Source organism: Dipodomys merriami, unplaced genomic scaffold (assembly GCF_024711535.1).
Source record: "Dipodomys merriami isolate MVZ:Mamm:240054 unplaced genomic scaffold, mDipMer1.0.p SCAF_3, whole genome shotgun sequence".
In the NCBI taxonomy this organism is placed as follows: Eukaryota; Metazoa; Chordata; class Mammalia; order Rodentia; family Heteromyidae; genus Dipodomys; species Dipodomys merriami.
Genome location: NW_027204492.1, coordinates 85,703,917 through 85,716,201, shown reverse-complemented (window position 1 = coordinate 85,716,201; position 12,285 = coordinate 85,703,917). Strand labels below are relative to the sequence as shown.

The 12,285-nt window shown below is 41.5% G+C and overlaps 1 protein-coding gene across 3 annotated transcripts in view; it reads left to right on the top strand.

Moving 5' to 3' along the window:
• The window catches only part of Znf81 (zinc finger protein 81), a 33,007-nt gene extending 22,274 nt beyond the window's left edge, over positions 1-10,733 (top strand). For all 3 annotated transcript variants that reach the window (XM_070040534.1, XM_070040531.1, XM_070040532.1), the window contains one exon: positions 82-10,733. In XM_070040534.1, the coding sequence (XP_069896635.1) occupies positions 82-1,769 (1,688 nt within the window). In that variant the 3' untranslated portion in view covers positions 1,770-10,733. The remainder of the gene's footprint in view (positions 1-81) is intronic.
• Positions 10,734-12,285: the final 1,552 nt, after the last annotated feature.

Below are 12,285 nucleotides of genomic sequence, written 5' to 3'. Positions count from 1 at the left end.
TCAGGTGTTCAACTGGGATTTATGGGCACTTATTTTTAGATATTCTTCATGTCAATTTTACTTTTTCTTCTTCCCCTTTAGATGGCAAGTTTGGGAACAAGAACTCACAAAAAAGAATTTCCAGCCAAAATCCATTTCATAGTGAAATAGAAATTGACCATAGGAGAGATGATCCATTGTATTCCATTTTAGAAGACCTATGGCAAGATGCTGAACAGATACAAAGGTGTAAGGAAAACCAGAAAAAGCTTCTGAGCAATGCTGCTTTCCTCACTAAGAAAACATTGAGTACAGAGTGGGAATTCAAATATACAGACATGAGGAAATATGTACTTCCAAGTCCAGAACTTACACCTGTACAGAAGAGACCTAACTCATTGGGGAAGCATTTTAAACATAATTTAGATGTCCATATTCATAATAAACACAGTTCAGAAAAGAACTTAGATAAAATTATTGGGCAAGGTGAAGTTTTTACCCAGGGCACTTCTTATACTAACCATGCAAATTCACCTGCAGGAGTGACATTCTATGGAAGTAATCCATGTGGAAAGGTCTCTAGCCCTAAACAAAATGGAAAGCCTCCTATTGTGGAGAAAGCAAACACGTGTACTGAATTTGGGAAAGTCTCTACCCCTAAATCATGCCTTTTCACACCTCCAAGAATTCACAGTGTGGAAAAACATCATGACCTTAGCAAATGTGCAAATGGTTTACCACAGAAGCCACTACTCAGCATATACCTGAGAGTACACAGAGATGAAAAACTGTACATATGTACAAAATGCGGAAAGGCCTTCCTCCAAAATTCAGAATTAATGGTGCACGAGAAAACTCACACAAGAGAGAAACCCTATAAATGCAGTGAATGTGGGAAATCATTTTTCCAACCATCGTCTCTCCTCAGGCACCAGACAACTCATACCCGAGGAAAAGTCTACGAGTGCGGTGAGTGTGGGAAAGGCTTCTCCCTGAACTCAGCCCTCAGTGTCCACCAGAAAATCCATACTGGAGAGAGGCACCATAAATGTAATGAGTGTGGGAAAGCCTTTACCCAAAAGTCAACACTCAGAATGCACCAGAGAATTCACACGGGGGAGAGATCCTATGTGTGTGCCCAGTGTGGCCAGGCCTTCATCCAGAAGGCCCACTTGATTGCTCACCAGAGAATTCACACAGGAGAAAAGCCATATTCATGCAGTGACTGTGGCAAGTCTTTCCCCTCCAAGTCCCAACTCCAGATGCATAAGCGAGTCCATACAGGAGAAAAACCCTACGTATGCACTGAATGTGGGAAGGCTTTCACCAACAGGTCAAATCTCAACACTCACCAAAAATCTCATACCGGAGAGAAGTCGTACATATGTGCTGAATGTGGGAAGGCCTTCACAGACAGGTCCAATTTCAACAAGCACCAGACCATTCATACTGGAGAGAAGCCCTATGTGTGTGCTGACTGTGGGAGAGCCTTCATCCATAAGGCAGAGTTAACTGCACATCAAAGAATCCATACTACTGAGAAGCCTTATAAATGTCCTGACTGTGCGAAGTCCTTCTCCAAGAAACCACATCTGAAGGTGCACCAACGAATTCACACTGGGGAGAAACCATACATATGTGCTGAATGTGGGAAGGCCTTCACCGACAGGTCCAATTTCAACAAACACCAGACCATTCACACTGGAGAGAAGCCCTATAAGTGCAGTGACTGTGGGAAGGGCTTCACCCAGAAATCAGTGCTCAGTATGCATCGCAATATTCACTCCTGAAAGTAAATCCCATTTCCTAAAGAGAGGGAGCCTCTTCACAGATGCTGCGCCCATATGTACATTACACCATTCACCTGAGACCAACCCTTCATGAATGCATTGTCTGAGAAAGTGTTCATTAGCCTGTCTCACCCAAGATGAGAAAAAATGACATGGAAAGTACCATGTAAGAGTGCATCAGAAGAAGGGAGTTTCCATGCTTGCACAGCCTTGCAAAATATAATTGGATTTATAGGCTTGATGCATTAGGAAAAGCTTTTCTGCTGGAAGCATAACAAGGCAAGTTGTTATCTCTATAGGAAGAAAGATGCAAAAATCGTGCAAAACCATGCAAAATCAGGACACTAATGTGTGTGTGTACTATTATAACTACTTTACACTTTATAAATAACATTAAATTGATACTCTAACGTACCACACAAATGAAAAGAAGAGTAAAAATAGATTGTATTTGATATGTAAACCACTCAGTTCTGTAGAGTATTTATGGCAAGACACATTTCATAACAGGAGGAACAGTTAAAGTTCTTTTTTTCTAGATACCCAATGTGCAGACATATTAGTGTAATTACAGTGGAATACCTGACATAGCATTCCTATCTTCTTTGACTGTGGATATGAAGAAAGTTCTCCACAGATTCCTCCCAACCCTTCATGCATGATCCTTTGCAATGTCAGTTTGTTGTTTCTCTTGGTAAGAAGTAGCTTCTTTTTCTCTGCTTCTTGACTTTGGACTTAGCTGTGAAGCTTGCTTTGGCCAATGGTCATTAGTGAAGATTTAAGAAGAGGCTTGATTTTTCAGAAAATAACACAGCCCTGACATTGTTTGGTATTTAGCCCAGCAAGTGCCATATTAGACTTCTGATTTAGGGGATGTTAGACAATATATCTGTGCTGTCTTAAGTCCCTAGAAAAAGAAGCTTGAGAAGTATGAAAGCCTGCCTTGCTAATTACCCTTTCTTGCTGCTGTCTGGCATCTAGGGACCTCTATGTGAATAAGCTCAGATTGCTCCACAGGGAGATGAGAAAGACAAGCCAGCCTAGACGAGACCCTTTATACTACCAACTGTCAGACATGAGGCGAGGCCTTGCTAGACCTCCAGATCCACTCAGGACAGCCAAGCTCAGAATAGCCGTATTAGTTATCTAAGCCAACACACAAAATTGTGAGACAAATAAAATGTTCATTGTTTTGAATAGTTATACTTTGGGCTGTTTTATTACATGCAAATGCTAAACAGTGATAAAAGTATATATGTGTAAGGGCTGGAAGTATGACTCAAGTGGTCAAGTACTAGATAAGTAAGAAACCCTGAGTTCAAACTCCAGTATGACCACCAAAAAAAAGAACAACATAATTTTGCCAGGTGATGGCTCACATCCATAATTCTAGTTATTCAAGAAGCTAGGATATGGGTGATCATGTTTTTTTTTAATTTAATTTAATTTAATTTGTGAACATACTGTACAGAGGAGTTACAATTACATGGGCAGGATAATGCGTACATTTCTTACCAAGCATTGCAGCCTCCTCCTTTGTTTACCCTTCACATCCCTTCCCAGCCTCCCCCCTCCCCTGGGTGATCATGTTTTGAGGCCAGCCCATGAAGAAAAGTCCTCGAGACTCCATTCCCAATTAACTAGCAAAAAGCAGGGCTGGATGTATGATTCAAGGGGTTGAGTGCCAATTGTGGGCAAGCAAGCTGAGCAATCTTGAGGATCTGAGGTCAAACTCCAATAACACATATATAACTATATGTGCATGGAGAGTATTTTCTCAAAACATAATGTGGCACTGTCTTTGGGCCTTTGCAGCAGCTGGAGACCAGAAAAACAGTAAGAAAACTTAGCAAGGCAGCCTGTAGTATTTAGTAAGGGGAAAATGGCTAAACAGTTATTATCTTTGTGGGAAGATAGAGATTAAACCAAATGGAACTTGTGGATCTGACTAGGGGATTTGCAGTAGAATACAAAAAGGGTCAGTTTGCTTCTTTAGATATACATGATAAAGTACAGAAGGAGAAAAAATTTAGTAGAAAACCTCCACTGGCAGCAGAATCTGAATACGGAAAAGTCAGGAGTTTCTAGGTTGGGAAATAACAGATTCACATAATCTATTCTACTATCAAACTATTTGCCATGTTAAAAAATGGCCTCAGGGTAAAGATCAATAATGAGTGTATTTATAAGACTTTGTTATGGTGTGAGATATTGTGTTATGTTGGTGCTGGAGCGAGTCAGTAACTAATGAGCATTTAAAAATAAGCATCTAAGCTGGGTGCTGGTGGCTCATGCCTGTAATCCTAGCTAATCAGGAGGCTGAGATCTGAGGATTGCAGTTCAAAGCCAGCCCAGGCAGGAAAGTTCATGAGACTCTTATCTCCAATTAACCACCAGAAAACCAGAAGTGGCACTGTGGCTCAAGTGGTAAAGCGTTTGCCTTGAGCTGAAGAGCTGAGGGACAGCACCCAGGCCTGGAGTTCAAGCCCCACGGCCAACAAAAAATAAAACTGAACAAAAAGAAACAACCAAAAATAAGCATCTAAAAATCTTTATAACAGCCAGGCACCGGTGGTTCACATCTGTAATCCTAGCTACTCAGGAGACCTAGTCCATGAAACTTACCTCTATCTAACCAGCAAAAGAAAAAAGCCAGAAGTAGAGCTGTGGCTCAATGCTAGAGCATTAGCCTTGAGCAAAAAAGCTCAGGTACAGTGCCTAGGCTGTAAGTTCAAGCTCCAAGACCAATACCAAACAAAAAAAATCTTTATAACAATATCCCACAGTGGCTTGACATACTGCTATGTGTACTCTTATCTTAAAAAAAAACTTGTTAGTGTGACATTTGGAGTATGAGCTAGATCCAACAAAATTCATAGAAAAACCTATAAAGTTTTGAATAGAGTTTTACCAGTGGAACTACCTCCAGATTGTCCTTAAAGGGACTGAAAAATGGCCTCTGGACTTTCCTCCCTAGCCTCTATGAAGAGGATGCAAACCAAGAACTTTGCTCAGCTGCAAATATGGACTGTTTCTTGTGGTAAATAAAGGACATCAGAGGAAAGACCTAAGAACAATAGATGAACATGGACTGGGGAGCCATTCCCAGGGAGAACTGTGCCCCAATCATGAAGCACTATCTGCTTGTAGACAAGAGGATCTGATCATTTACTCCATGGGATTTCAGAATTGTCTTATTTTGAACCAATCTTTCTTTCCTCTTGTTTTTGAATGGGAATGTGTATTACAGCTATTCTATCCTAATATTAGTATATGCACTCTGTGTGTGTGTGTGTGTGTGTGTGTGCGTGCGTGTGTGTGTGTGTGTGTGTGTGTGTGTGTGTGTGTGTGTGTGTGTATTCAGAAGAGGGTTCTTTTAACGTTTCATTTAGCTCACAGGTGTCTGAATCAAGAAACTGAAAAATCACTCAAGGAGCCTCAGCCACATCTGAACCAAATACAGGTTTGATATCCTAGATTTAAGCCTGATGTCATAATTTTGGATGAGATATTTGGAGGAATAGGAATGAGCATATTTTGCATGGGCTGGTAATGTGAATAATTTCTGATCAGAAGATACACCCATGTAAGAAAAGTGCTAAAAAGTTTTTGCATTACTTTAAGTACATCTCCTTTCAGTTTTTATTTCTGTTTAAATTGGGATAATTTCTAATATTTTGTCTTCAAGTACAATAATTTTTCTCCTCATCCTGGTTCTATCAAGTCTACTGATAAACTCATGATAGTCATTCTTTATCTCAATTTCCTTTTTTTTTTTTTTGTCGGTCGTGGGGCTTGAACTCTGGGTCTGGGCACTGTCCCTCAGCTCTTCAGCTCAAGGCTAGTGATCTATCACTTGAGCCACAGCGCCACTTCCAGTTTTCTAGCGGTTTATTGGAGATAAGAGTCTCAGGAACTTTCCTGCCCGGGCTGGCTTTGAACCGGGATCCTCAGAGCTCACCTACTGAGTAGCTAGGATTACAGGCGCCACTGTAATCCTAGCTGAGCCACTGGCGCCCAGCTTAGTTTCCTTTTTTTATTTTTAGTATTTCCATTTGACACTTGATAGTCTTCAAATTTTCTTTCTTTCCTTCCTTCCTTCCTCCCCCCCCCTCTCTCTCTCTCTCCCTCCCTCTTCCCTCCCCTCTCTGTCTTTCTTTTTCTTTTTCTTTTGGTGTAGGTCCTGGGGCTTGAACTCAGGGCCTGGGTGCTGTCCCCAAGATTCTGTGCTCAAGGCTAGTACTCTACCACTTGAACCACAGGTTCACTTCCAGACTTTTTGGTGATCAATTCAAGATAAGAGTCTCTCGGACTTTCTTGTCCAGGCTGTCTTTGAACTGAGATACGAGGATCTCAGCCTCCTGAGTTGCTAGGATTAAAGGTGTGAGCCACTGGTGCCAGCTTCAAATTTCTACTGAAATTCTCATATCTACTCATGTATATTATTTCCACTTCCCAACATTTCTTTTGTCTTTGGACTACTATGTCAAAGTGCTATAGATCGAGAGATTATAAGCAACAGAAATTTTCTTCTCAATGTGCTGAAGATAGAAATCTGAGATTCGGGTCCCAGCATGGTAACATACTGGTGAAAGCCTTCTGAGTTGCGACTACCAACTTCTTATTATATCCTCACATGGCAAGAAGACAGCTAGAGAGTTTTTTAAGGGCACTATCCCACCCATGAGGGCTCTGTCTAATGACAACTGCCTCTCAAAGGCCAGCACCTCCTAAAACCATCACATAGGGGATTAGGATTTCAGCATACAAATTTTAAGAGACACTAACTTCTGTAATACTCTTTAACTTTTTTTTTTATCCGTTGTGGGATTTGAACTCTGGGCCTGGTCACTGTCCTTCAGTTCTTCAGCTCAAGGCAAGTGTTCTACCTCTCGAGCCACAGCGCCATTTCTAGTTTTCTGAGTGGTTTATTGGAGATAAGAGTCTCACAGACATTCCTGCACGGACTGGGTTTGAACCATGATTCTCAGATCTCAGCCTCCTGAGTAGCTAGGAATTCAGGTGAGAGCCACCAAGGCCCAGCCCCTTTAACATTTGAATCATTGTTATTGTAAGTTTCCTGTCTGATAGTTGCAGTAACTGGGCTGAATGAGACTGAGTCTGAGTCTACTGATTACTTCTTCTTTTTGAGAGTGGGTTGCTTTCTCTTACTGTCCTCCATCCCCGTCTCCCCCTGGCCTCCTCTGCCCCGAGTCATTGGGTTTGAGCTCATAGCCTAGGTGCTATCTATGAGCTCCTTTTGCTCAAAGCTGGCACTTTACCACTTTGAGCCACAGCACCACCTCCAGCTTTTTTCTGAGCAGTTTATTGGAGATAAGAGTCTCACAGACTTTCCTGTTCAGATAACTTCAAACCATGATCCTCAGATCTCAGCCTCCCAAGTAGCTAGGATTACAGCTGTGAGCCATGAGTGCTGTTTTGAATCTAATGATTTTTTTTTTTTTTTACTGATGATAGCTATTATATGCAGGAAAATAGAAACTGAGGTAAATTATGTTTATCTCCAGAAATAAGTATGGCTGCTCTTCTGCTAGGCTGTTAGCATGGTGGAATTGAGTCAGGAGTTGGGCTAGCTTTGGGTTTTGTTGTTGCTATTGTAACTCAGAATGGGTTTCAGATTTCTCTAATGTTATCTTGTGTTTTTGTAGACATTCATTGGTTCCCTCAGAGATTTTTTTTCATTTTTTTTTGTTGTTGTTGTTGTTGGTGGTGATGGGGCTTGAATTCTGGGCTTGAGTGCTGTCCCTGAGCTCTTCAGCTCCAGGCAAGTGCTCTACCACTTGCTTGAGCCACAGCACCACTTCTGGTTTTCTGGTGGTTTATTGGAAACAAGAGTCTCATGGATTTTCCTGACTTGCCCAGGCTATCTTTAAACCATGATCCCCAGATCTCAGCTTCCTGAGTAGCTAGAATTACAGGCATGAGCCACCAGTCTGGCTTTCTCAGTATCCTAGGACCACACAGACTCTTAGGTCTTTCCTGTGGGCCTCCATCTCAGTGAGGCGTTTTCTCCATATTCTTATTTCTCTTTCAGTACTGTTTTTTTTTTTAACTAGTTCTTGATGATCAGGAATGTGTAGGGAGTTGTGCAGAATTGACCCATGCCCTAGAAGTTCTTTTTGGTTTTCTGACACAGGATCTCACAGTTTAGTCCATGCTGACCTAAAATTCCCAGTGTTCCTGCCTCAGACTCCAAAGTGCTGTGATTACAGGCATGCCCTCATGTGTCTAGCTCTGGTAGAAATTCTTTTATGTTCTGGGCCCAGAATGGTTTCCTGCCCTTCACTAATGAATAGAAGGGTGGTGTTTTTTCCTTTTCCCTTGTACTTAGAATATATCTTCATCTGTGTTCTGGAGGTAACAGAGTTTGCTGCTCTGCATGCAGTAGCTTCAGGCATTAGTACTATAGGTGAGCCCATGGGATTTTGTGTCCTTTTGTCAATAGCTGCCTCCTTACTGGCCTATGGCCCAGAGACTTTTTAAAGTTTCCTATCAGAAGACTTCTTACTTTACTTTGTTTTATTTCCCATCCCAATGGTGAATCTTCCAGTTGTTTTTTTTTTTTTTGCCTACTTCCCTCCTCCAACTACTCCTATAAAGTGTCAATGATCTAAATACTATTTTTAATATTGTATTCTATAGTGGTTATGCTTTCTTGTTTTGTGCCAGTTCTGGTGCCTGAACTCAGGGACTGGACACGGTCCCTGAGCTTTTTTGCTCAAAGCTACCACACTCCTGCTTGAGCCACAGCTCTACTTTTGGCTTTTTCAATGATTAATTGGAGATAGGAGTCTCACACACTTTCTTGTTCAGGCTGACTTCAAACCACAATCCTCAGTTCTCAGCCTCCTGAGTATCTAGAATTACAAGTGTGTGCCACTGGTTATGTGTGCACCTGGCTGGTTATGTTTTCTTGATTGATAAACTTAGGTATACTTTCCCTGAGAACTTAGTCATTGTTATAATATTGAATGATGCCATTGAGAAGTCTTAGAACAATTTTGTCTTTCTTTCTTGTACATAACATACCTTTTTGTCATATGATTCTTTTTGTTGTTTTCGAAGGATCTATGAAGCTTATGCCTTGCTCCTGATGTTTGAGTGTTAAAGTTACCTGGGTTATAGACAGTCATGACAAATATTCAGTTCAAGTAAATTTTATTTCTCTTAATATTTCTTTCTGATCTATTTTTCTCCTCTTTGGGAACATTGGCTATTCATATATAAAATATTTTTGTCAATCTATACATATCTTTGGTACAACTCTACATTCATTTCATATCATCATTTTATTTGGTGCCTGTCCTGGGCTTTGAAATCTGGGACTTGTGTTGTTATTTGGCTTTTTTTGGTTCCCCTCCACTACTGGGTTTTTGCTGGTTAGTTGGAGATAAGAGTCTCAAGGATTTTTCTGCCTTGCCTGGCTTCAAACTGCAATCCTCAGATCTCAGCCTCTTGAGTGGCTAGGATTACAGGCCTGAGCCACTAGTGCTTGGCTTTACTTTTTGGTTTTATGTGACTGAGTCTAGCCTTCTGGTGGGAGACAGTTTTTTTAAATGAATTTCTAAAGTTTCCTCTTGTTTATCTACTAACAATTTGTTCAGATGTACTTACATGTTTGGATATAAAGGAGAAATGTCTTTCTCTCTGGAAACATTCTCAGAGTAGATGTCGTTCTGTTCCAGGATAGTAAAGATGTCTCTGATCTGAAAAGGAGGTTGGGCAATAAAACAGTCACATAGTGTTTTCCTGTGTGTTGTTTTTATGTACATTTTCAATAATGTAGAGCTGTTTTGAAAGAATAATACCATATACATTCATATAATTTTCATTTAGTTTAACAATGCATATATTTACATTTTCCTGAAATACCAGTGATAAGATATAGACAATATAACATCACACCCCTAACTAATTTGGCACAACTCTCTTACAAATAAGAACGGTTTTCCCACATAACTGGAATATCATTATCAATCTCATTTTATTGTGTGTCAAATCTAATATATTTTCAAGTTGCTCCCATTTCCTCAATATATTTTATAGCTTTATTGTGGCATAATTATCACATGACTGATTTAATTTGCTTGAAGTACTGACTTTAAACATTTTGATGAGTTTTTTGTTGTTGTTGGTCATGGGGCTTGAACTCTGGGCCTGGGCACTGTCCCTCAGCTCTTTAGCTCAAGGCAAGCCCTCTGCCACTTGAGCCATAGCACCATTTCGGGTTTTCTGGTGGTTAATTGGAGATAAGAGTCTCATGGACTTTCCTGGCTGGGCTAGCTTTGAATCATGATCCTCAGATCCAGCTTCCTGAATAGCTAGGATTATAGGCGTGAACCACCAGTGCCCAACTAATTTGATGAGTTTTTTTCTTTTTTCTTTTTGTCAGTCATGGGGCTTGAATTCTGGGCCTGGGCGCTGTCCCTCAGCTCTTCAGCTCAAGGCGAGCGCTCTACCACTTGAGCTACAGCACCACTTTCGGTTTTCTGGTGGTTTATTGGAGATAAGAGTTTCACGGACTTTCCTGCCCGGGCTGGCTTTGAACGACAATCCTCAGATCTCAGCTTCCTGAGTAGCTAGGATTATAGGCGTGAGCCACAGGCACCGGCTTTAATTTGATGAGTTTTGATGTTAAGGGTGTCACTCTCAAACCATCACTACAATAAATATCACAAACATACCCATTACCATGAAACAGTTTCCTTAGGTCTCTGTCATCTAGCCCTCCTCCCCTACCCTTTCCCCCCGTAGGCTTATTTTCTCATAAGGTTAGTTTGCATTTTATCCAACTAAATACAACTGGAATTATACTGTAAATCCTTGTATTTGACTTTCTTTCACTCTGCAAAATTATTTTGAAATTTATGTATGTTGTTACATTTTATTGCTTGATGGTATTTTATGGTATGGACAAAATTTTTGTCTGTCCATTCATGTACTGATGGAAACTTGTATTTCTAGTTTTGTCTATTACAAATAAAATTGATTTAAAAGACATTGGGATGCAAGTTGTCTGTGTGGACAGTTTCTATTGATTTGGATAAATTCCTAGAGTGAATGGTTCAGGCACATGGTAGGTATATTTAACTATTTAAGAATAGGCCAAACTAGCTGGGTGCTGGTGGCTCATGCCTCTAACCCTAGTTACTCAGAGGCTGAGATCTGAGGATAGCTAGTTGAATCCAACTTGGGCAGGAAAGTCCATGAGACTCCTATCTCTGCAAAAAATACTGGAAGAGGGCTGGGAAGGTGGCTCAGTGGTAGAGCGCTTGCCTTGCATGCTCGAGGCCCTGGGTTCGATTCCTCAGCACCACATAAGCAAAAAGAAAAAAGCCGGAAGTGGCGCTGTGGCTCATAGTGGTAGAGCGCTAGCCTTGAGCTGAAGAGCTGAGGGACAGCGCCCAGGCCCAGAGTTCAGGCCCCACGACCGGACCCAAAAAAAAAAAAAAAAAAAATACTGGAAGAAGAGCTACAGCTCAAGTGATAAAGTACTGGCCTTGAGAAAAAAATCAAGGGCAGCACCTAGGCCCTGAGTTCAAGCTCCAAGACAGGCGCGTGCGCGCATGCACACACACACACACACACACACACACACACACACACACACACAGCACACACTCACAATCTGACACACTGTTTCACAAATTTAAATTTCTGCCAGCTCTATGTAAGTATAAAAATTGCTTCCTGGGGGGCTGGGAAGGTGGCTCAGTGGTAGAGTGCTTGCCTTGCATGCTCAAGGCCCTGGGTTCGATTCCTCAGCACCACATAAGCAAAAAGAAAAAAGCCGGAAGTGGCGCTGTGGCTCAAGTGGTAGAGCGCTAGCCTTGAGCTGAAGAGTTGAAGGACAGCGCCCAGGCCCAGAGTTCAGGCCCCATGACCAGACCCCCCCAAAAAACTGCTTCCTGGGCTGGGAAGGTGGCTCAGTGGTAGAGCGCTTGCCTTGCATGCCTGAGGCCCTGGGTTCGATTCCTCAGCACCACATAAGCAAAAAGAAAAAAGCCGGAAGTGGCACTGTGGCTCAAGTGGTAGAGCACTAGCCTTGAGCTGAAGAGCTGAGGGACAGTGCCCAGGCCCAGAGTTCAGGCCCCATGACCAGACCAAAAAAAAATTGCTTCCTGTTTTTGCCCTTGCAGGATGTAATTGTTATTCCTCATTTTAGTCATGAGTATACTGTTCTTTCTCTTTGCTTTTACTTTTTTTTTGGGGGGGGGGGGTTGTACTGGATTTGAACTCAGAGACTTGTGCTTGCTAGGCAAGGATTCTACAACTTGAGCCACACCCAACTGAAGTGTACTGTTAGCTCAATGATGTTTTAATTCATGCTTCCTTAATACTACTGAGCATCTTCTCATGCATTTATTGGTCATATAACAATTATCTTGGATGATACAGCTTTTAAAATATTTTGGCCATACATTTTGGACATACATTCTTGAGATTGGATGTTGCTATGTTGGCGAGGGGGGTCTTGAACTTAAGAGACTTAAGT